The sequence below is a fragment of the Myotis nattereri genome, assembly GCF_964212035.1.
Source record: "Myotis nattereri genome assembly, chromosome: 15".
Lineage (NCBI taxonomy): Eukaryota > Metazoa > Chordata > Mammalia > Chiroptera > Vespertilionidae > Myotis > Myotis nattereri.
Window position 1 is genome coordinate 30,295,473 of NC_138090.1, and position 24,542 is coordinate 30,320,014.

A 24,542-nucleotide genomic window follows, 5' to 3' on the forward strand; every position below is an offset into this window, starting at 1 on the left:
GAGGCCAAGGGCACAGATGGAGCTGCACCTGCTCGGCAGCCCAGCAACCTGGAGAGAAAAGCAAGAAGCCCCTGCCTGCTCCTGTGGCAGAGCCCCAGACAGGGCTCCCGGCCCAGGGCCAGGCTGGGCAGCAGCCCCACTCCCCCTGCTCTTGCTCCTCAGAACGCATGTCACCCCCAGGGTCCCAGGGCCCTCCCTCCCCTCCTTCCCTCTCCCCACTCCTTTACACACGCGGGCCTGTGAGAGGCAGCAGGGCTTGAGAAGAGCGATATGATCCTAACCAGGTAACTGCCAACAGGGGAGACCAGAGAGACCAGAGCAGGAAGGAATGGCTTCTGGCTGGGGCGGGGGGGGGGGGGGTGGCGTTGTGCCTGGCCTTCCTCTGTGCTCGCCCTGGGGGTCGGCAGGGAATAGCCCGGCCCAGGAGAGCGCCACAACAGACAGTGAACACATTGGCACATGTGATTCAAGATGGGAGATGCCAGTGAAGGCAGTGACCATGTCTAATGGGCGGTGAGAGGGAACAGCTGTGCGAAGGCCCTGCCGAAGCAGGAGTGTGCCTGGCAGGTTTGGGGACCAGTAAAGAAAATGAGTGAATGAATCCACTCTGGTGCCCTACCCGTGGTCGGCAAACTGCGGCTCGTGAGCCACATGCGGCTCTTTGGCCCCTTGAGTGTGGCTCTTCCTAAGCCTTGGGAGCACCCTAATTAAGTTAATAACAATGTACCTACCTACATAGTTTAAAAAATTTGGCTCTGAAAAGAAATTTCAATCGTTGTACTGCTGATGTTTGGCTCTGTGGACTAATGAGTTTGCCGACCACGGCCCTAGCCCAACTTCACCGACCGCTGCCTTTTCAGAAGGTCTTGGTTCCACCGTCTGACCCTGGGAGCGAGCATCCCAGAATCGCCCCGGACCCCGACCCTCCAGAGCCTGCCATCTGCCTCCCAAGTGCTGTCACGGCCCGCCCCCCAGTCCCAACCTAGGCGCACGCAGTCCTGTCACTCAGCCCCCGGTCACCCCACCCCCACTGAACCCCCCCACCCGACCCAACCCCTGCAATGCTGTCTCTCAGCGCCAGACCTTGCCCGCACAGTGCTGTCACTCATTCTTGACCCAGCTCTCCAGCCCAGCAAAGGGCTGTCACTCAGCCCAGGCCCCGCCCTGCACACGTGCTGTCACTCAGCCCAAGTTCCCGCCCCATACTCAGTCCTGGCCGGCCCCCCACCCCACCCAGCACACAGGCTGTCACTCACTTGGCCCCGCCCCAGCCCTGCCCGCACACTTGCGCTGTCACTCAGGCCCAGACCCCGCCCCCGTCCCTCCCCAACACACGTGCTGTCACTCACTAGATCCCCAGCCTGCACACTTGTGCTGTCATTCAGCACCAGGCCCCGCCCCGCCCACGTGCAGTCACTCACTCTGCCCCTCCGCCACGCACTTGTGCTGTCACTTAGTGGTTCTGTCTGAGCAGGAGGCGCAGCTCTGCCCGCGGGCGGACACTCGGCCGGCCTGTCGCCCCATGGACACCGTGCTCCTCTTCGCCCTCGGGCTGCTGGCCCAGGTAAGACCCTGCCTCCCTGCACTGCCCGACAGTCTTAGAGCAGGGCGCCGGGTCACCCCGGGACTGCTGGCCCTGGCTGCCTTTGCGGGCCTGTGAGCTGAGGGTCCTGGGTGAGGCTCTGCTGCCCGGGCGCTGTAGGCCCTGGGAGTGAGGGGGTCCAGATGCCAGAGTAACTGCCTGCCCCTGGACGGGGAGCCAAGCTGGGGCACTGCCAGGAGGCCACCTAGCAGGCGGCCCCTCCCTCTGAGTGTGCCCCTGGGCCTGGGGTAGTCAGTCTTGTGGTGGAGGGCAGGGAGAGGGTGGAGCAGCAGGAGCACCCCAGCTGGAGGAGCTGGGAGGCCAGATTTTTGTCAGGACCCTGCTGAGGTTTGGGGGAAGTCTGAGGCCCTCTCCATGAGCCCTGCCAGCAGGAACAGCTGCAGCTCCCCCCTCCAGGAACTCACTCTGCCTTGGAAGTACCCTGTGCCCAGGGAAGCCAGGCCCCAGCACAAAGCCCACGACCCTGCACATCCCTGATGGTCCTCCAGCGCCCCACCATGGGAGCAGGCTAGGCAGAAGGAAGCACAGACTGCCCCCTTCCTCCCCACCATGGGCACCCCTGAGTAGGGCCACATCTCCTCATGCCCTGGCTGCTGGGCAGCACTAGGCTGTGCCTGAGAAGGGAGCGTGACCTCAATGGCCTCCTGCCTTCAGAGACTGGGCTGAGCCAGGTCACACAGGCCAAAGGCCAGGGGCCAGGGCCGGACAGTGGTAGAATTATGGTTGCTGTTACAGTTCCAGGCCCATTAGGCAGCATGGGATGCTGATGAGAGGTGGGCTTCCCAGCACCCACCTCAGGGGCTTCCTGCGGTCCCCTAATTCCCACAGACTCGCGATCCGGCTGGCCAGCTCAGATTTCAGCCCTGGCAGCTGACCAGGTGCCTGCCAGACCCACCCTCCACAGCAGCTGGCCCCTCAGGGCACCAGGTTCCAACCACCTCCTCCCCTGCCTTTAGGCCCTCCCACTCCTCGTCCCCCCCGTCCCGCCACCCCCCCCCCCCCCCCCGCCCCCAGCGTCCCTATGCCTAGGCCTCAGCTGTGATCACCTAAGCCCAGCAAGGCCTCTGCCCTTGCAGCCCTCTGCTGGGAGACCACCCCCTGTGGGGCCCAGATGCCTCAACACCTTCCATGCTCCCTCCCCCTGGACCTAGGAACAGCATTTCTGCCCCAGCACCTCACCGATGTCATAGCATCATATCATCCCAGGCACATTCCTGCAGACCCGCTCCTCTGGGTCTGGAGGTGTCCACCTTCCACTCTGCCGGAGGGGAGGGGAGTAGAAACCTCTCAGATTCCTTGCCCCTCCCCCAAGGGCACTACAGAATGCCTCTCCCCAGACAGCTGGGATTCAGGTGGGGGTGAGGGGCCCCGCCAGTGGGGGCCTGGCTGCTCAAGTTCCTGCACACAGCGGCTTAAATTAGTTCCATTGTCAGGGGAAGGAGGGGACCAGCCCACCCTTCCCCTGCGCAGCTCAGCTTTCGGACTTTAGTCCTCTCCTGTCCAGCCACACGGGTTCGGTGGCTGCCCTTGGACACTCTTTCCTCCACCTCCATGAGCCCCCAAGGCAGGTCGGCCTCAGGCCCTGCAGGGCTATCTGGGGTGGACCCCTGGGTGGGGGTGAGGGTCCTGGAGACCAGGCTGGGCAGATCCTTTGCCTTGGCTGAGGCATGCCCCTCCTCTGCCTGGGTCCCCTAAAAATCTCAACCAGGGGGCTTAGCGTGTGTATTTTCAGAACCGACGTTTGTCACCCCATCCTCTGCCCACAGCGGCTCCAATAGCTGAGCTTACCCTGGGAGTGGCAGAGGGATTGGGGTAGCAGCAATGATTCAGGACAGGTCCATGCCCTGCGGGGAGGCACCCCGAGCCTGTGTCTGGCCAGTGAGCCACATGGTTTCTGGAAGAAAGAGGCTCCCCCACGCTGCTGGGGGCTTTGCAAAGTGTGAAGACGCCCCAGGGGCAAAGGGGGAAAGTGCCTGGAACAAGATGGCACCCACAGCAGACGCTCACCCTTCCAGTGCAGGGTAGGGTGGCAGCTGGGGAGCGGCCTTCCAAGGGGGGCTGGGTGCTGGATGGCACAGTGGCAGTTTGTCACAGCAGCGGGAACAGGCAGAGGAAACGGCTGCTTTTCCCACGGCCCTTTGCCTGACCACCTCATTCCTTCCCTAAAGCCTGCAGCAGCTGGAGGGGAGCTCAGGGGTGCTCGGGGCCAGACCGACAGCTGGGCCCATTCCTGGCATGCCTGATGCTTGCCAGGCCATCCAGGAATGGGGTGGCCTGGATTCCAGCCTGGGGTTAGGGGCTCAGGCTTGTGGGGAGTCCAGAGCAGGGATTCTTAACCTCCATGGCACCCGGCCTCCCCCACAACCCAGGCTCCTCCAGGCTACAGGCCTCCTGCCTGGTTCTTTGAATCTGAGAAACCCAGGGCCTGGGGCCTAGGCAGTGTTGGAGGGATGTCCCTGAACCCAGAGACCCTCCCCAAGCTGCTGCTGCATCCATGTTTTATCAGGTTTGCCCAACTGCACCAGGAGGGGGTGAAATAGAAAATGTTTGCTCCCTTTTATCCAACCAAGACATACAGCTGTGGACAGGACTCGGGGGCTGGACCCCAGTCAGCAAATATCCTGCCCAAGCCCAGGTCCCCTGCTCCCATTCACCAGGGGCCACCGGAAGCCCCAGTGCCAGGAGGGGAAGGGGGAGGGTGTCTCCTCACTTTCCACCCAGCCTTTGCCTAGGGTGGTGAGCACCCAGCCACATGCCCAGCTTTCTTCCCAGGCTCCGGAGAGAGGAGCCTTGCTTATAATTCCTAGTTTTGAACCCGCCTGGGCTGATGGAGAGAAGCAGAACCCTCGGGGCTGCCCCAGGCCCGCAGGCAGGACAGACACTGGCAAAGGGCGAGAGGCCTCTGGCGGGCACTGTCTCTCATCGCTTCTGAGCGGAATTGATGTTGGCAGTGATCTCCTCACCCAGCGTCCACCACAGGCTCTGGGTCACCCCACACGCACAGCCCCCGAGATGCGGAGGGACTTGCCTGTGGGGCTGACACCACCTCAGGGCTGTGTGACCCTGAGTCCCACCTTCCAGCTCAGCGCTGCCCAGTTCCCCTGTGTTTCCAAGAATCACATGGGCTTCGTGACTACTGGGTGTCCTAATTCAGTAGGTCTGGGGGATCCTCATGGCATCCCTATCTACACACACACACACACACGCGCACACACACACACACACACACTCGCACTGTGACTTGATTAGTCGGCTTTTGGACCCCTGGCCTGTGCTACGTGCCTCTGCCCCACAGTGTGGCCTGTGTTGTCTGACCAGGGAGGAGTCGAATCACCAATCCTGCGGGATGGGAACTTCCCTGAAGCCAGAGAACCATCGGGGCAGGAGGTGGCCAGCTGCTCACAGGCCCAGTGCCCTGGCGGGGTCTGGGTTGGGCGGCACCATTCTGGCCCCTGCGGGAGTCTTTGCGAGGCGCTCACCACGCAGCCTGGTCATAGCAAGGGCTCTGCATGGTGGGAGCTTCATTACTTGGCAGCCCTTGGGTTGGGTGCCAGTGCTGGGATGGACCCCAGTGAGGGGCAATGGCCTTGGTGTCTCTAGGGCGTCCAGAGTGTTCTCTCGGGTTCTTGGTTAAAGGCAGGTCAAGGGTGAACATGGGGTGTCATTGGGCTTGGCATGGGAGACAGCAAGATGGGTGGCATATGTGAGCACGTCAACAGCGTTGCCTGTGTCTGGGGGCCTGTGTGAGCTGGCTTTGTCCGTGTGGCTTTGTCCCACGGTCCCCCAGCCAGCACACCGACTGGGAGGGGGTGTGGGAGGACAAAGGACACACTGAGAATGCTCCTGCGCCCGGAAGTCAGCGCAGCCACCCCCGCCGCAGCCTCTGGTCTGGGTGAGGGGCCGTGCCAGGGCTCTGTGGCTTCTGCTGACCTCATGAACTTGAGCCCAGACAGACTAGGACCCAGGATTCCCAGGCTCTGCCTCCTCCGCACTGGCCCCACACCCAGCTGGTGGGCATCCTGGAGTGTCAGAGAGGCCCTGGCAGGAAGGGGGCAGACAGAGGCTGTGGTGGGCTGCGGGGTAGGGGCGTCCCAGATGTGGCCACAGCTAGACGGGGCCGAGTGTGTCCCCAGGGTCCTGCTAAGAGCCTGCGGAAAGGAGCGCCTGTGGACTGTGCCCAGCCCCGGTCCCACCCCCACCCCGTGCTGAAGGCAGGGCGGGGAGGGCGCCAGGTGAACACTGGGCTCCTTTCAGAGCCTGCTCCTGAGCGAGGTTCCCTGTGGCTCCCAGCTCTGCTGTGCTCTGGCCTCGAGCAAATGGGGACTCAGCCTCTGGGGAGCTGTGAAATGAGGTGATCACCCCATTCCTAGGGACTGTGAGGCTGAGAGAGGGTCTGGGGAGGAGGGAGGGAAAGAAAGGAAAGGGACAAGGGGGGTTCGAGCTTGGTGCTCCCCTCAGATGCTCAGAAAACATACGCTGTCCCCATTAGCACAGTGACGCAGGCAGGCAGGTCTCCACGTGGTGGGAAACCACGCCAACCTGGAAGTGGCTTGTGCTTGGGTGGTTCTGGCAAGCAGCCCCCGGAGGCTCAGAGGCCAGCGCTGCCATCTGTCCGGCGGCAGGGAGCTCAGAGCCTGGCCAGCCGCCCGGTTCCTTCTGCAAACCGGGTTTCTGCTGCCTGGACTCCAGGCTCCGAAGGGGACCGGCTGCGGGCAGTTTCGATGAGGCAGAGGGAGGAGGACTCCAACACTGAGGCGGCCTAGGGCAGTGACGGCGAGCCTATGACACGGGTGTCAGAGGTGACACGCGAACTCATTTTTTGGGTTGATTTTTCTTTGTTAAATGGCATTTAAATATATAAAATAAATATCAAAAATATAAGTCTTTGTTTTACTATGGTTACAAATATCAAAAAATGTCTATATGTGACACGGCACCAGAGTTAAGTTAGGGTTTTTCAAAACGCTGACACGCCGATTCGCCATCACTGGCCTAGGGCCACCGGAGAGGCTGGCTTTAGTTTGGATGTTACTGCCATTCTGTCAGCAAAGTGCCTGAGGACCCACTGTGCCCGGCCCTGGGCTCGGGGGGAACCAGCCCTGGGCAGAAGCCGGGAGGGGGAGGCACTCGATGAGGATTGAAGACAAGAGGATTACACAGCCCAGCAGCCTTCTGCCCCTGCCCCGCCCCTAAGCACCCCCCACTCACCGAACACTGACCCTACTGCCCTGAGGCCACCAGCCCACCCCCTCACATGCTGTCCCTCCACAGACTGCATGCCTGGGAGGAAGAGAAAGCGAAGTCAGCAGGATCAAGCAGCAGGTGGGGGGACTTGCGGGGCTTGGAGGGGCTGTGGGAGCCACCTGGTCTGCCTCGACTAGAAGAGAGCCCCCCTCAGAAGGGCCAGGGAGCCTAGAGACCCTGGGTGGGGGCAGATATCTCCCAGGCCTGTGGTGGGGGTAGGGGGTCCAGGCACCTGCTGGGGCCCAGCTGGGTTTGGCTGCAGGAGAATGTAAGAAATGCACCCTCCCATGGCCTGGCCTATCCAAGAGCTGCTCCAGCAGCAGCCTCGCCCACAATGTGGGGAGCATGAGGGGTCCCCAGCACTTCCACTCAGGAGTCCATACTCAAGCCAGCCAGCACCGGGCCAAGGATCCGGTGTAGAGACCTCATATGTAAGCCAGGGCCGTTCTGAGGAATGCGGTGTGTGGGGCTGCTGCCGGCTCTGCCCTTGACTCATAGGATGGGACTCTCTCTTGAGCCTCAGTTTCCCCATCTGAGCAGTAGGATGGGGCTCTCTGTGACAGACAGTGGGCAGTGGGTCTGAGGAGCATTTGGGCCCCTCCCGATGCTGGCCCACCTGGTTTTGATCCCAGAGTTCAACAGGTGGTGACCGCCTAACCATGGGGCAGGACCTGGGACCCTGTCTGCATGCCCCCCACCCCGGGGCAGAGTGGGGGGAGCACGGCTACCACGTGTGCCTCAACCCCCTCTGCTGCCCCCGAGACTGGACACTGGGACTTGAGTGGCAGCATGGCACACAGGGCATCCCAGTCCTCTGGAAATGTGGATTAGGAGGGAGGCGCGTGTCCGAGGGTCCCCAGGTACCAGGGACTAAGGGGTGAAAATGGCACCTGGTTCCACAGGCCTGGAGAAAGCCAGCCCAGAATGGCGGGGCGCTCTGGCCCTCAGCCGGCCCTTCCTGTCGCTGGGGCTCTTCTGACAAAAGCCTTAGTCAGGTCGACCTCAACCAATCCTCAAGGATCCAAACTGTGAGGGGGCCTGGGACGGCCATGTGGCACCTCCCACTGCCCCCAGCCTGCAGCCAGGAGCCCCCACACCTCCTCCTCGGGCAGATCCACCATGTGGAGGGCGCAGGAGTGCCCCTGGCACCTGCTCTCTTGCCTACCCTCCACCCCCTGATCCACATTCTTCACAACAAGGGGCCTCCCAGCAGGGCCAGCTGTTGCCATTACTCATCACTTGCCTCCCTCCCAGCCCTCCTCTCCCAGCCCCAGGTCTCCCCCTCCCCATATACCACGCCTCCCCGCCCTGGTGCCCCTGGGCCACGCTGGGGGGAGGTGCCTGGCCCTCAGGAGATGCGGTGGGGGCACAGCACTGTCAGCCCCTCAGTCATCTGAGGCCTGTGATAATTCCCGGTCCGGAGGTTCCAAGGCTCCCAGGAGAGGGCTAGAGACAGACACTGAGATTTGGGGCCCCGGGCTTGGGGGTGTGGCTGCTGGGGCTCCCAGGGTCCTGACTCAGGGTTTTGATGTGGGGCAAGGTGCTCCTTGCCTTCCAGGGAGGGGAGTTCACTTGCCCACCGCCACCACTGGTGGGAGAGTAGCTCTCAGCCTGCTCCCCGGGCTCCCTGGGGTACGAGCTGGTGACTGCTGTGTGTCTTTGTTGCAGGGCCTGGACCTCTCATTGGGGGTTCCCGGGCTGAGGAGGCCCGGCACCCTGTTCCCCTGGCACCGGGCGCCCTCGTCTGGCCGCGTGCGCAGAGCCTGGGTCATCCCCCCCATCAGTGTGTCCGAAAACTACAAGCGCCTCCCCTACCCACTGGTGCAGGTGAGGGGAGGGGCGAGAGTGGGCAGAGCAGGGGTGGTTGTCCCCAGTGGGTCCCCGAAGCCGTGTGCTTTAGGCTGGGAATGCCACAGGCTGAGCTGCCCACCCCAGCGGGGGGCAGGGGCCGAGGCTGAGGAGTGGGGGGGAACCCCACCCGGGGGTACCTCCCCCAGCCCATGTCCTGTCCTGGCAGATCAAGTCTGACAAGCAGCAGCTGGGCAGCGTCATCTACAGCATCCAGGGGCCCGGTGTGGACGAGGAGCCCCGGGGCGTGTTCTCCATTGACAAGTTCACAGGGAAGGTGTTCCTGAACGCCCTGCTGGACCGGGAGAAGACGGACCGCTTCCGGGTGCGCACCTTAGGCCAGATCACTTCTCCAGCAAGATTGGCGCCCTTAACTGGCGGCCAGGGGCGGGAATTGGGGACGAGTCCCATTTAACAGAGGAGCAACCTGAGGCCCCGTGGAGGAGGGGCTTGGTCCTTCCGGGACCGGCAGCCTGCAGCAAGGAAGCACCTCCCATACTGGTGACGCCCTCGTCACCCACAGCCAGCTCTCCCACACCCGCTGCATTTGGTGGAAGAATCCCACAGTTTTGTCAAATCCCACTGGCAGGTGCCTCTTGACACACGGGGGGTGGCGCCCAGGGGAAGGCACCACAGACCCTTGGAAGGGTTGAGGCTGTGAGATCTGAGAGAAAGGCAGTGGGGAGGGAGACAGGAGCCACGTAAGCAAGAAGGTGAGGAGGGGAGCCCGGCCCTCCTCTGAGTCCCTGCAGAGTGACCTGCCCGGCCTGTCCTGGTCTGTCGTTCGGAACCTGCCTGGGGAGGGGCCTCTGCCTGTGCCTCATGTGCCGTGAATCTTCCTTCAGACTGTTCCTCCCACGGAAGCTAGTAGAGTGATGTCTTTCCCTGGGAGTTACATCATGGCCATGCTCCGAGAGGATAAAAGGTGGTTTCATTAAAAATTTCATGCGCACAGGGGAATTAAAATAATCCCCAGGAGGAGCCAAACTGTATAGAAAAAGGGAGAGAGACCAGGACTGCTAGTGAGAGCATTGCTTCTGGCCCACTTGAAACATGCTAGCCCCTGGGCTGGGAGCTTCCTGGTGGCCAAGGCAAGAGGGGAGGCAGGGGTCGCCCTGGCTGCTAGGACAGAGCAGTGGCCTCTTCAGGGGAAGATCCGTTTGCTGCACAGCATATGCCCCACCCCTGGGCCATTTCTCATTTGTTTAAGTTGGTGTTTCCAGCAGAACAAAGTCTGCACGTGCTGTCCCTTCTGCGTGGCCCTTGTGGGAGCCACGGAAATGTGGGGCTCACAGTCCAGTCCTTGCTCTCTGTTGACTAGCTCAGGGCCTTTGCTCTGGACCTGGGAGGATCCACCCTGGAGGAGCCCACGGACCTGGAGATTGTGGTTGTGGATCAGAACGACAACAGGCCTGTCTTCCGGCAGGAGGTGTTCACCGGGCACGTGCTGGAGGGTGCTGTGCCAGGTGCGGTGGGAGCCGGGCCACCGCGGGGGTGGAGGTGGGGAGGGGCTGCCGTGGAGGGGCTCTGGGTAGGTCAGAAGCCCAGGATTTCCCTTTAGCAGGAATGTCAGAGGTCCTAAAAGATTCTAAAAATAAGTAAACAGTTTCCAGTACTGATGGAATTTCCTCAAGTCACTTCCTATTTCAATATTCATTACAAACCCCCAAGTCTTCCAAAATGCATTGAGAGGATTCGTGGATGGCAAAACTCTGGCTGCTGCTGCTTCTTTTAAATTGAGGTGAAATTCACATAACATAAAATTAACTATTTTAAAATGAACTTCGGTGGCATGGAGCACATTCACAAGGTTGCGCAACCAGCACCTTATCCAGTTCCAGAACATTATCGTCCGCCAAAAGGAACCCCATGCCCACGAAGCAGTCATGCCCTCTCATTGCTTCTTAATTCTACATTCTGGTCACAAACAAACTCAACCCTCCGTCCTTTCTGAGTCTTTGCAGGACGGACCTGCTTGTCTGAGTCTGTTCCAGGGCAGGCAGATTCCATTCCAGACCGATTCCCTCCTTCTTCCCACCCTGCTCTCAGGGGCTTGGTCAGAGCCCAGGCAAGTCGTGCTTCAGATGGACCATGGGGAGGATGGAGGTCAGACCTGAATCTCACCAAAAACCCCTCCTGACCCCTGCATAGCCCCCACCCCTTCCGGAGATTTGGTGGCTTGTTTGCCCCAGAGCCCAGGTCCGGCCCGGCCACTGCCTCTCTCTGCAGGTGGGGCTGAGGACAGCGCCTGCTTGGCGTGCGGGCACACCCTCTGACTCCCAGGCAGCTGGGGCTCAGGGCCAGCACTCATGGGTGTCTTGCTCACATGCCCTCGTCCTTCCCAGGCACCTATGTGACCAGAGCCGAGGCCACGGATGCTGACGACCCAGAAACAGACAACGCGGCCCTGCGGTACTCCATCCTGGAGCAGGGCGGCCCCCAGCTCTTCAGCATCGATGAGCACACGGGGGAGATACGCACGGTGCAAGTGGGCCTGGACCGCGAGGTGAGGCGCCACCGCGCTGCTTTGAAAGCTGGGAGCAGGGAAGCCAGCGTCCTGTTTGCCCAATCTTTACCCACCCTGTTGGTGCTTTGGGATGCACGGGGCAGCTCATTTCGCGTTGGGCCCTCTGACCCAGTGCCGCTCAGCCAGACTTGCCCTCCCCTGCAGGTGAAGGAGCCCCCAGTTGCTGCAAATGCTCATGGTGGCTCCCGGCTCTGGGCACAGACTCGGCTTGGGGTGCACCTGCCTCCTGGGTGGTTGTAGGGTTAGGTCGAGAGAGGGTGTGAACGGCCCTCAATACAGCGCCTGGCCCTGGCACGTCCTCGGTGTTATTTCTGCCAAAAATACCCATTGCCTACTCGGCAGTCGGGCTTGTCAGCTCTTGGGCCCCACAGTGACCGCTCACGCTCCGGAGTGAGGGCCACCCTCTGTCAGGACCACTGCGGCCTCTCACTGCCGGGCTTCTGTGCAGCGTCCGCACCTCCAGGAAGCCCTTCTTGGTTTCTCCACAGCCACCTGTGTGGCTCTGTCGGGTCACTTGCTGTGTTAGGTGGTCCTCATCTACCTCTCTCTCTCTCTCTCTCTCTCTCTCTCTCTCTCTCTCTCCTATGGCAGGGACCCAGCTCACAGTGCCCTCAGCACCCAGCACGCAGCAGGTGCTCTGTAAATGCTTCTCTGGCTGGTAGCTGCCCTCCTGCCCACTCCAGGGCTGGGCAGAGTCTAGGGTTCACAGCGCTGCCATTGGACCCCGAGTGGCCAGGCAGCACATCCTGCCCTAGAGCTTGGGAGCAGGCAGGGTACCTGGAGCCACTTGGGGCCTCTGCCACCCACAGGGCTCTCTTGTGTCAACTGAGCCCACAGGTGGCCCACTCTTACCTGGTCCTGGGTCCGCTCAGTCTCCCGACCCCACGCTGTCATCCCCAGGTGGTCGCCGTGTACAATCTGACCCTGCAGGTGGCGGACATGTCTGGAGATGGCCTGACCAGCACTGCCTCAGCCATCATCACTCTCGAGGACGTCAATGACAACGCCCCCGGCTTCACCAGGGAGGAGGTGCCATCCTTGTCCCCACACCACCAGCCCCTGCGCAGGCTGCCCTCCCCTCCCCTCCCCAGGCCCAGTGGGGACCAGGGCTTCGTGGCGGGTTGAGGCTGGGTGCTTTGGAGCAGGAGTCCTGCACAGGTAGCACAGAGACTGAATTGGGGGCAGCAGAGACGGTGCTTGTGATCAGTGAACTGTCAGGAGTCAGGAGCGGGTCCTGGGAGAAGCAGCCCAGACATCCCTCTGTGTCCCCCAAACCCATGAGCAGTTGAGCCCACAGAGAGGGGCCTCTGGAGGGGGTGGGGTAGTGACTCTGGAGGCAAACAAACCTGGGAGGACTCCAGTGGGTGGGCAGCACTCAGCTGGGAGGCGGGAGGGAGGGAGGCCCCACCCCTGACAACCTGGCAGGTAACTGGAGTGGCTCCCACAGTTCTTCATGGAGGCCACCGAGGCCATGAGTGGAGTCGATGTGGGGCGGCTGGAGGTGGAGGACAGGGACCTGCCAGGCTCCCCCAACTGGGCAGCCAGGTTCACCATCCTGGAGGGCGACCCCGATGGGCATTTTGCTATCCGCACAGACCCCAAGACCAATGAAGGCGTGCTGTCTGTGGTGAAGGTGAGCGGTGCGAACACCCCCAGCACAAGCATCCCATACAGGGGGCCTCTCCTCGCACCCTGGGGCCCTGTTTGGAGCCCCTGTGCATCCTCAGGAGAGAGTAGAGGGAGGGATGGAGCCAAAAGGATGGGAAATGCTGGGAGTGCAGGCTCAGGTCGCGCTGACCACAGGGCCTGTGCGTTGTTTACAGTGTGCTGCCACGCTGTATAAGAATTGTGTGTGAATACAGACTGTACCTGTGAACCTGAGAAATAGCAGGAAACACGTGTGTACACACACGTGTGTATATTCACACACGTAAAGATATAGATATATTTAGATATTGATATCTGAAGAGATTTATTGCAAGAAATTGGCTCCCGCCATTGTGGGGCTGGCTGGGCAAGTCTGAAGTTTGCAGGGTAAGCTGGCAGCTCAGAGCTGGGCTGCAGTCCTGAGGCGGAATTCTTCTTCCTCAGAAATCTGTTTTGCCCTTAAAGACTTTCAACAGTGGGTGAGGTTCAGGATATCCAGATGGTTCAGGATAATCTTCTTAAGCCAAATGATTGTAGAAGTTACTTTAACCACATCTACCAGATATCTCCTGTCAATACCCAGATGAGTGTTTGCTTGAGTCGCTGGGAGGACTGCCCAGCCAAATAACACAGAACTGATCACACAACACCCAACAATTCATTTTGAGTGACAAGTACTTATTTGATCATTTTTACATTATTTCTGTGCCTTCTTTCGTCCTGCATAGGTTTTCTTTTTCCAAGGCTGGAAAGGAGAGGGAGAGCGGGGGCTCTGAGGACAGATCTGGGGCAGCAGCACCACGGGGAGGCGTTCTCCCGGCCGCACCTGCCTCCGGGTGCCAGACCGTGAGGGGCCCGGAGTCCTGAGCAGGCTGTCAGCTCTGCTTCCTCCCCACAGCCCCTGGACTATGAGAGTTGTGACCAGTACGACCTCAGAGTGGAGGTGCAGAACGAGGTCCCCCTGCAGGCGGCTGCGCCCAGGGCGGAGCGGGATCAGGCCAGAGTCAGCGTGCAGGTGCGGGATGTCAACGAGGCGCCCGTGTTCCAGGAGAATCCACTGAGGACCAGCCTGGCAGAGGGGGCGGCCCCAGGAACCCCTGTGGCCACCTTCTCTGCCCGGGACCCCGACACACAGCAGCTGCAGAGGCTCAGGTGCCTCCCGGGGACCCTCGGGGTGAAGCAGAGGGAGCTCATAGCCCATTTCTCCATTTCCCTGCCAGGGCCAGAAGCACGGCTGAGGGTACCCCAGCCCTGTGCCCTGAGGGTTCCCAATAGTCCAGGAGTTCTCAGGTCCCATGTGTGCACATATTGGTGTGACCTTGTCCTATAGGGCAGAACTATACTGACACGGCCACCGTCTATTCTGACCAGCCTTAGCATAGACGGTGTCTAGCCCTGTCCATTCTGGCGAGCAGCGCTCCCATGGGACTGCCCCTTGGACCTCACCCCAACCCCGGCCCTGTGTATCTGTGTCTGTCTCCACGGTGTCCACGGTTGAATCCTATCGATGTGATGCTGTGTCACTCAGTCGCCACAGGGCCCTGGTCAGCGCACCTGCCTTCCTGAGCCTCAGTCTCCTCATCTGTGAATTGGGATAGAAAACACCAGCTTAGGGCCTCAAAGGCTAGGGTGTGTGTGTGTGTGCACAGTGTGGGGGATGTATGTGTGTCGTTATGTAACCACACCTTGAGGGGGTCCCATGTAGCTCAGGGCCACCCTGTTCCTGTTTTCCCTCCTTGGCTGACAGCTACTCCAAGGATTATGACCCTGAGGACTGGCTGCAAGTGGATGGAGCCACAGGCTGGGTCCAGACCCAGAGTGTGCTCAGCCCGGCGTCCCCCTTCCTCAAGGACGGCTGGTACAGGGCCATCATCCTGGCCTACGACGACGGTGAGCACCGAGTGCAGGCCTGGGCTCCATGGCTCTCTGACCGGGCTGGGAGGCCCTGCTGCTGGCCCGAAGGCTGGGAGCCAGGCCCTCAGCTGAGCCGGCGATAGGGTGGGAGTGGCTCTGGCAGGGCAAGGAGCCCACAGGCCTCTTCCGTCTGCAGCTTCCCCGCCCTGCACGGCCACCGGAACCCTGTCCATTGAGATCCTGGAAGTCAATGACCACGCCCCCGAGCTGTCCCCCTCATCTGGAAGCCTGTGCAGTGAGCCAGACCAGGGCTCTGGCCTTCTCCTGGGTGCCACGGACGAGGACCTGCCCCCCCACGGGGCCCCCTTCCACTTCCAGCTGAGCCCCAGGGTCCCAGAGCTGGCCCGGAACTGGAGCCTCAGCCGGATTAACAGTGAGCTCTGCCCCCCTCCCGGGGGAGGGTGTCCAGATCTGGGACCTGGGGGTCACTCAAGACGTGGTCCTGCTGGTCCCACCTCAGTGCTCCCTCAGGTGGGGCAGGGATTAGTTATCACGTTCAGTGGGCAGATGGGAAACAGGCCCAGCGTCTCATGATCCCCACGGGGCACAGAGGGCCCTGCTGAGCTCAGGTGCCCTCCACAGTGAGCCATGCGCGCCTGCGGCTGCGGCACCAGGTCCAGGAGGGGCTGCACCGCCTCAGCCTGCTGCTCCAGGACTCAGGGCAGCCACCTCAGCATCGCGAGCAGCTCCTTAATGTGACCGTGTGCCACTGTGGCCAGGATGGCGTCTGCCTGCAGGGGGCCGCTGCGCTGAGGGCAAAGGGCACAGGCCTCAGCCTGGGCGCCCTGGGCATCGTGCTGGGCAGTGTCATCCTGCTGTTCTGTGAGTGCCCATGCCCTGAGACCACTGCCCTCAGTCCCACGCCCCCCACCCCCACGCCTCCTTCTCCTGGGGCCAACCTCACCCTTGTCTGCCTGCCCAGTGCTCGCCCTGCCAGTGGCCCTCCTCTCACGGTTCCGACAGCAGCCATGGGACAAGGGGCTTCTACCGGGGCTGCAGGATGACCTCCGGGACAACATCCTCAACTATGATGAGCAGGGGGGCGGGGAGGAAGACCAGGTAAGGGCAGGGGTGGGGTGGGTGGGGTGGGTGACAGGGCGGCTCAGAATGTTAAGCTGTGGCCCTGGGCCAGCACCCAGGCTCCAAGGGTAGGGGCCTCCCAGATCCTCTCCCCAAACCCCCAAACCTATTGCTCTCAGAAAGGTGCCTGGGATGGAAACCCCACCCTGTCATGGACCCAAGCTCAAGTCCACGCACTTTGTCCGCAGGATGCCTACGACATCAGCCAACTGCGCCACCCGGCAGAGCTGGCAGCCCTGAGTGCCCCTCTGGGACGGCCGCTGCTGCGCCGCGACACCCCGTTCAGCTGGGTGCGCCCCCCACCATCCCGCGTGCTGCCCACCAGCCCTGCTGACATGGCAGACTTCATCAACGATGTAGGTCCCCCAGGGGTGGAGAGGGCAGGGGACACACACACACACCACACACCACACACAAGTACATCCATGTACCCCGTACATGCACAGCCGCAGGGAGTGGGCTCACTCCTGGGGACCCCGGCCGAGCTTCCAGGAAGCTCCTGAGGGCCTGAGAACTGAATGAGGCTTGTGGAACAGAGGGTCACAGCCACTTAAGCCCCGGGGAAGTGGAGGCCGTGACACCCTGCACAAGATCGCGGTAGACCCAGTGGAGTTGGGGCTGGTTGTAGGCTGCACTGGCCACAAGCGCTGGCAGAGGAGACGTAATGAGCCCTGCAGGTAGAAGTGCAGCTGGCAGCTAAACCCAGGCGTCCATAGTCGCTCCTCTGGACAGAGCATCACTGACTTCTTAAGGTCAACACAGGAGATGCCCAGAACCTGGGAATCCCATTGAGTGGGCGACAGGGGGAGCAGGAAGGTACTTCTCAGTAGTGTGCCAGGTGCCACACCTGCCTGCACACGTAGTGCCCTGGCTCATAGAACGCACCTGACAGCTGCCCGGCGAGGGGCAGGCCCAGGTTCAGGTATGCAACCTGCAGAAGCCAATGTGTATATTAACAGGTGGAGGCAACAGACCACAGCCAAACCTTTAAGAGGCAGAACCAACTGTTCTCCAGATGGGGTGTTAGGAAGCCTCAGGCAGGACAGTCTTCAGGGAGGGCTGGGCCCAAGGAAGGAATCAGAGGGAACCTTCTTTTTTCAAATCTGAATCCTGGGACTGGGGCTCCCAATGGTGCCCGTACATTCAGGGCTGCTCCTCAAACCCCGGTAACCCTCAGACCTCCTCTGCCCCTTCCTGATGCCATACCTTGGTGGCCTCACCCTGCACTGCAGCTGGGGTGTGTGTGCCTGAACTCCTGGGGCCTCTCTGTAGGGCTTGGAAGCTGCGGACAGTGACCTCAGCGTCCCGCCCTACGACACTGCTCTCATCTATGACTACGAAGGAGATGGGTCCATGGCAGGGACACTGAGCTCCATCCTCTCCAGCCTGGGTGACGAGGACCAAGACTACAGCTGCCTCCGGGACTGGGGCCCTCGCTTCGCCCGGCTGGCCGACTTGTACGGCCCTCCCTGAGGGCCGGATGCAGTGGCCGCTAAGGACAGGGCAGAGCTTTCTGATGGGGACCTGTACCCACCCTGCTGAGGGCCCCGCAGTTGGACACAGAGGGTGCACAGCCTCACCAGGATGGACAGCCTGACCACAGAGGTCGGACTGCACGTGTCGGCAGCCGGCCATGTAGTGTGAAGGACTGGCTGACCTGTGCAGAGATGCCGCAGGGCACCCGGCCCCACACGCCAGGTGCTTTGGGCAGCCTGCTTCTCCCGGGGAAGACAGAGTCCCAGGGCCAGAGCCCGGAGCCTGGAGTGGAGCTGTGGGAAGGAGGTGCCTCTCCCACCCTGAGAGCCCAACAAGCACTGCTCTGAGTCACCTGTGAGGGGGGCAGCCACCCTCATTCCCAGCTCCGACACCCCCATGCAGATTTCATCTTTGTATGAAAGGAAGCAGCTCTCCGGCAAATGTGAATTAAAAGTGTGGTCTTTCTGGTACAGGGTCTGCACAATGGCCTGCAGGGCCTCACTCCACCCCAGTCACGCCAGGGCTGCAGTGGGGACTGGCCTCCCAAGGGGAGCGGTGGGAGGGGCTGCAGGCACCCTGGCTTGGGCGAGCCTGGAGTGGGGACCCCCTCAGCCCAGGATGCAGCCCGAAGGAAGAACCAGTGAGGATGCCAAGTTCCATGGACGCCTTTATCCTTCACAAGTGGTGGTTGGGGTGAGGAGGTCAGGGCCCCCAGGAACAAGGGGCCCAACCGAGGACTCCCCCTTCACACTGAGCCCACAGCTCCTCCCTGAGACCCCTCTGCCCACACTGACATGTGGCCAACTGAGGGGAGGTGTGTCTGTCCAGCCAGAGTCACCCTTCCTGGACCAGCTGTGTCTGGGCCCAGCAGTGGGAGGGTGGCAGCAGGGGCAGGTAGTCCTGGCGGGGATGGACCCGAAGGAGCGGTGATCGGCGCAGGCGGTCAGCATCCTGCAGTGACTGGGGCAGCGCACGCCCACGGCTCTCAGGCAGCAGCAGGACACACACCAGGGCGAGGATGGCGAAAGAGGCGAAAACCACGTGGAGCAGGAAGAAGCCCCGCCGGCCGTGCATGTCAGTGATGGGCGCGGCCGCCTGGCCCAGGAACCCAGCACCCAGCACGAGGCCCAGCCCTGCCGCCCTGCAGGAGAGGGTACAGTGTGGGCAGCCTGGGCAGGCGGCCATCTGCCATTCCTGACCTTTCTGTGCCAGTATCCTCCATGTCACCCAGGAAAAGACCATCTGAACTCCAGATGTGACTGAATGGAGAAGTCTTGGGTATACGCTGGGGAGGGAGCGGTGTGGGGTGTCCAACCCCAAGAGGACCAGTGTGTCCTGGCTGGGCAGCCCAGAGCTCACCTGATCACTGTGGGGAAGATCTCGGCTGCAAAGAGGCTGCTGAGGGTGGACACGGCCTGGGCGGCCAGCAGCCCCAGGACAGAGAGGGACAGCACAGTCCAGGCCGGCAGGTCTGGGGATGAAGAGAGGGTCCCATGCTGCCCAGGCCCGGCGGAGCCAGCCTCCCCCCTCGTCCATGTCTCCAGGGGTCCTGCTGGGCCTGCCCTCCCCAACCATTCACCCTGCACCTGCACTCTGGGTTTGGCATCAGGTGTTGCAGGCTGCCCCCGTCCACACCAGCCCCTCCATGTATATCCTTATAGCCCCTTAACTCTTTAGGCCTCAGTTTCCCTGGGTGCACAGTGGGAAGATGAACAGGTAAAAAGACAGTAGCCTCATCCCAACACACGTGCTCCTCTCTTATGACCCCAGGACGGGGCTGATCCCAGGACCCTCCCCGCTCCGTCGGGCTGACCTCAGCCAAACAGGATGACCCTGTTTGCCTACAGGGCTCTGCACTCACACTGGACCCCTGAGAGAATCAGCAGGGATGCCAGGCCCATGACCAAAGTGCCCAACAGCAGGACCAGGCGGCGCCCCCAGCGATCCACTGTCAGGAGCAGGAAGATGATGGCCACCACCTCTAGGCCAGCCCCCAGGAAGTAGGGTCCGTAGAAGGCCAGCTCATGAGCGGCCAGCCTTCGGAAAAAGCTGGCTCTCATGCCCCCACTGACCAACCTGGGAGAGAGGGCAAAGCTATGGATTCAGCCAGAGCTCAGGACTCTGGAGACTGAACCCCCAAAAGGGGTGGTGGGGCACAGACCCTCTCAGCCCACCCACACCCTCCTCTCCTCACGAACTGAAGCCCAGGATGAGTCCGTTTCTCCAGGTGACGCGCGTGTGCAGTAGCTCTAGGACCCAGTGGCGCTGGGGCTGGGGGTTCCCTGCAGACAGTACATCGAGCTCTATGGATATGAGAGAACATGAGAGGGTGTGTCTGTGGGGGTCCTCCTCCAGCACCCAGGCCTCCCTTCTCCTGGCTCCCCCTGGTGCCTTACCCGTAGCCAGGGAGCTCTCCTCCTCGGAGCTGCTCTCAGGGTCCACGCCGCTGGCTTCCGCAAAGTGCCACAAGATCTTCCTGGCTTGGGCCAGCTGCCCCGTGGCCAGCAGCCAGCAGGGAGACTCGGGGAACAGGGCTGGGAACCTGCAAGGGTGGGGTGAGGATGCCTCAGGTCCTCCGCACAGGGATAACAAGGACCAATGCCCTTCCTCCCTGGAACCAGGGTCAGGACATCAAGTGGCTTTTTGTGTCCCTATCCCACACCCACATGCCTGGTGCCGCACAGAGGTGTGGAGGGAAGTGACAGGTGGCCTCCATGGAGGCTGCTGACCTGTCTCCTGCCATACTTACCCCCAAAAGAGCAGCAGGAGCCCTGTTGCCAGGGCACTCAGCCCCTGCAGAAGATGCCAGTCCTGTGCCAGCAGGGCCAGACCAGGCGACAGCAGAGTGCCCGCCACCAAGAAGAGGCCGGCCCCCATGGAGAACGTCAGGCGGTGTGGGGGGTCACACAGCTCCAGGCCTGAGCAGGTAGAGATGGCCTGAGGCCGAGTCCTCTAGAGAGGGCAGCTCTGCCCCGGGCTGTGGGCACCAACTGTTGACCTGCCCAGGAGTGGACATCTGAGCCAACTCCCTGCCCACTCCAGCACCTGAGCCAGCTGCAAACAGCAGAGTCACACAGCAAACAGTGCCCTTCCATTTTCTCAAGAAGAGCCCTCAACAAGAGTACAGGGAATCCCCCCTGTGGCTGACGTCCTCCGCTAGTGGGGTTGGAGGCCTAGCCTGAGTGGGTGCCCCTCTCCAGTCCCCCACAGTACTCACGCGTCACGTAGAGGGCCAGAGAGGCCCCTGCCAAGGACCCCCCATGAAGCAGCCGCAGGGCCAGCAGGGCAGGAAAGCTGGCAGCTAGAGCCTCACCAGCCCCCAGGCCTGTGGCCAGCACCAGGGAGGACACAAACACAACTCTGCGGCCAAACCTGGTGGGCAGTGGGGGACACACATGGACGCCAGTCAGGACAGCTCAGGGGTTTAGCTGGACCCTGAGGGGCTCAAGGGGAGGGGCAGCACCTCACCAGTCACAGCCCATGCCCAGGATGATACAGCCCAACAGCCAGCCCAGGAGGTGGCTCGTCTGCTCCAGTGGCACCTTCCAGCCGTTCTCACACACGAGGTTCCACTGCAGGGGACACCCGTCACTGTCAGCCAGCCAGGACCCCCACCGTGCGGAAGTCCCCAGAATACCAGGCTGGAAGGGGCCCTTAGACATCCTGCTCCAACCCTCCCTTGATAGAAGGGGAAATTGGGGCACAGAGAGGGCAAGGGACCTGCTCGGGGTCACACAGTGTGGGTCCTGACTCTGGTGGGCGTCACATGGAATTAGAAGAATGTTTGGGCTGAGCCCCCAGGGGGTGATGACCTGTGGTCCCCAGAGGACCCACATGGAGCCCCAAGTCTGGTTTCTGTTTTTCTGGGTGGAGTTTCACTCACCTCTTTCCAGCCCTCACTCTCCCGGAGCCTGGACCTCAGCTGACCTTAGTTTCTGCCTGCTGGGCCCTGGGCCTCCAGGGCCTTACCCTCACTTCTCCCCTGCCCTGCTCACTTCAAGAGCAGCTCCCGGAACAGCCTGCAGAGCTGTGCTCACCTGCTTTTCCTGTCAAGGGCACTTGACCCCAGTTTTGCACCTCCCCACCTTCCCACTGAGGTCCTGTGCCTTTTGTACAAGCTTAACATACTGTCTGTCCGAGTTTTCATTTTAAAATCCAGCTGACCGATCGATATACCAACAGGAAGCAGGTGTGTGGTGGAACAGAATGGGCGGGAGAAGAGAAGCCCTGCTGGCTGGAGGGCCAAAGACAGGACTGGCAGGGATGTGGCAACCTCGCCCCAGTTTCCACACTGGGCTGATCCTCCCAGGGATGGGGGTGCAGCTGTGGGGCTGAGGCTGCCAAAGGGTCAGAAGGTACTAGCTGCCCCTCCCCATGTCTTCTCACCCAGACCCCTGAGTTGCCCCCTCGGGCGCCCCTACCTCTAGGTCTGCCTTTCCCAAACTGAACTATTGTTCCCTTGATTCAAAGCCTTCTGTTTTGGAAACCCAGTCTTGACATAGCCCAAAGCTACAGGTTGCTCAAAATGTTCCTGGCACTGAAGTGAACTCCTGGTGCCGCGTCCCTGGTCATACCTTCAGCTTAACTCCTCCTCTTCCTCCCCCAGGCTGCCTGCCCACCTCCGCAGGCCTTGGGCCGTGGACTCTACCTGGCACCCTGATCACTCGGCCATCAGCTGCACCATCAGAGAGGGGGACAGCATGCCCCAATGAGAGCCTCAGTAGACCAAGGGCAGCCATGGGAATGAAGGAGGGGAGACAAAGAAAAGGGGTAGCAGAGGAAGGGGGTAGAAGGAAGTGGGAGAAAGAAGGGGAAAAGAGAAGAGGGACAGAAAGGGGGAGGAAAGGGGGGTAACAGAAAAAAATGGGAGACAGGAGGGGAAGAGAGCAAGAGAGAGAAAGGAGGGGGAATAGCAGGGGGAGAGAGAAAGGGGGAGAAAGGAGGGGGAACAGAGGAGAGGGGGCAGAGGAAGGAGAACAGAGAAATGGGGGAAGAGGGGCAGGGGGTACCGAACAAGGGGGTTACAAGGAGGAACAAAGGGGTTACGAAGGAGGGGAGCAGAGTTTGGGTGGCAGGGTGCAGAAGAGCAGTCCTCTCGCACCTGGGTGACCGGGCTGCGCAGAAGGCCGGCGGCGGGCAGCGCGTAGTGCCAACCTCGCGTGCAGGACCGCGTGCCGTTGGGGCGGGCGCGGGGCGAGGGCTCGGGGTAGCGCAGAAGCAGGCAGGGGCTCCAGGCGCGCGCGGGGCCCAGGCGAGGCACGCTGGCATCCAGCAGCGCGGGCCCGCTTAGGGTGCGCAGCGCCGGGGGCAGCAGCGCGGGGTCCGGCTGGCAGTGGTGCGCGGGCAGCGCGGTGAGCAGAGGCTCCGAGCCCAGCGCCAGCCCCAGCGCCACGCACGGCAGCCACGAAGCTGTGGCCAGTAGGCGCCGCGCCCGGCCGAAGCCTCCCGCCGCGCGCAACACCCGCACCTCCGGCTCCATCGACGCCTCTGCGCCTGGGCGAAGGTGGTGAGGGAGGAACCTGCCGGCCAGGGCCTTGCTGCTGGCGGGGCCTAATGGGCGGGGTCGGCAGGTGGGCCTAGGGGCGGGGCTCTCGGGGCGGGGCCCGAGGGGGCGGGGTCATAAGGGGGCGGGGCCGAGGGGCGGACAGGACCCTCGTGCCGGGCCTGGGAGGGGCGGGGACTGGGGCGGGGCAGAGAGGTTCAGCCAGAGGGCGGAGCTAGGACGGGCCGCGGACGGCACGGCCAGGGAGGGTCTCCGAGCCTGGGCCGCCCGCGGGGTTGCGGAGGCGTGGCCAGCGGGGCGTCGGGGCCGCCCTGGAGGCCGAGCCTGGGCTGTCCTCCGGACCGGGCCAACGCTGTCAGGTGGCGTCGGGGTCTCGGCGTCGGCCTGAGAGCCCGGCGGCCGTGGGGTGACTGGGGGTCGCGGGCCAGACTCGCAGTAGACGCCTCACCGGCCTGGCGTCCGGCCAACGGAGAACGGGATGCGGACCCTCCCACTGCCCCGCCCCCGCCCCGGCAGCCTGAGGCTGCGCTGCAGCCGCGGGAGGGAGCAGCTCAGACTGTTCGGTTCCGTGTCCAGCCCCGGCCCTTCTGTGTGGCCCCACCGTTGCTGCAGCCCTGGCGGAGTGTGGTATCGAGTGAGGTCTGCTTGGTGCTCCATTCTCAGAAGTTTGAAGATTATCGTCAGTATTTTGCAAAACTAGCTTCAGTTACCTTGTCCAGCTCTGTGTCCTTTGTGACCCTGGCTCGGAATGGCATTGCGTTTGTGAATTAAGTAGGGGCACCGACACCGTCACCCTGGTGGACGCTTCCATCCCCAGGAGCAAAGTAGGTCGCGTTTGTTTTCAACTTCTGTTGTTCCTCGTGAGGAACATTACAATAGGTCCTATAGATTACATCTGAATTTTCCTAACTAGTTTGCTTTCTGTTGCTTTGTGAAGGGACTGTGGCTTTGCATTGTATTTTCTAACTGGCAAATTTTTTTTGCATTTAAGGATGTTATTGGTTTTAAAAATATTTTATTGAGGTGAAATACACATAACATAAAACTAACCATTTTATGCTACCACCACCTTTATCAAGTTCCAAAATATTTTCATCACCACAAAAGAAAACCTGGTAATCATTTAAGTAATCAGTTCCTATTCCCACCCAGCCATACAATTTGTGGCCCTTTGGGTCTGGCTTCTTTCACTTAGAATAATGTTTTCAAGGTTCACTTACATTGCAGTATCTGTCAGGGCTTCATTCCTTTTTGTGGCTGAGTAATATTCCATTGTATAAATCTGTCACATTTTGTTCATCCATTCATCTGTTGATGGACATTAGGTTTCCACTTTTTTGCCTATTGTGTGAATAGTGCTATGAACATTGGTGTACAGCATATTCTCCAATAACATCATTTCATTCAAAGCTGTTTTGTTTTACGTTGATGATTTGCTGTGGGAACTTCACTCTTGTTTATATAGCAACTAGAGGCCCAGTGCACAAAATTCATGCACCGGTAGGATCCCTAGTGGCTGCCGGCTGCCAGCCAGGGCCTCCCTTCGCACCTGCCTTGGCCTGGCGCCACCTGCTCCACCATCCCGCCCCAGTCCCACTCTCATAGGGGCCCATGGGGGCAGCAGCACCTCCACTGCTGGCCGCTGACAGCACCGCATCGCCGACACCCGTCATGTTCCACACTGTCCCCTGGTGGTCAGT

General features: G+C 61.3%; 2 protein-coding genes across 3 annotated transcripts; one reads left to right on the forward strand and one right to left on the reverse strand.

Moving 5' to 3' along the window:
• Positions 1 to 1,522: 1,522 nt before the first annotated feature.
• Positions 1,523 to 17,808, forward strand: CDH15 (cadherin 15; the record flags this gene model as incomplete). Its single annotated transcript, XM_081108286.1, has 14 exons — positions 1,523 to 1,564; positions 8,516 to 8,674; positions 8,865 to 9,020; positions 10,017 to 10,161; positions 11,041 to 11,201; positions 12,123 to 12,251; positions 12,670 to 12,855; positions 13,768 to 14,021; positions 14,617 to 14,759; positions 14,920 to 15,156; positions 15,366 to 15,605; positions 15,706 to 15,842; positions 16,052 to 16,219; positions 17,136 to 17,808. 14 exons carry the CDS (start codon positions 1,523 to 1,525, stop codon positions 17,334 to 17,336), a joined length of 2,358 nt encoding a protein of 785 aa, XP_080964412.1. The 3' UTR covers positions 17,337 to 17,808.
• SLC22A31 (solute carrier family 22 member 31) lies at positions 17,784 to 22,818 on the reverse strand (the record flags this gene model as incomplete). Of its 2 annotated transcripts, XM_081108287.1 has the most annotated exons (9): positions 17,784 to 18,480; positions 18,699 to 18,810; positions 19,201 to 19,415; positions 19,534 to 19,642; positions 19,736 to 19,881; positions 20,089 to 20,257; positions 20,557 to 20,711; positions 20,808 to 20,911; positions 22,441 to 22,818. In XM_081108287.1, 9 exons carry the CDS (start codon positions 22,816 to 22,818, stop codon positions 18,174 to 18,176), a joined length of 1,695 nt encoding a protein of 564 aa, XP_080964413.1. In that variant the 3' UTR covers positions 17,784 to 18,173. The 2 variants fall into 2 exon arrangements, with proteins under 2 accessions (XP_080964413.1, XP_080964414.1); XM_081108288.1 differs by having other exon boundaries at positions 19,534 to 19,881.
• Between the last annotated feature and the right edge of the window lie 1,724 nt (positions 22,819 to 24,542).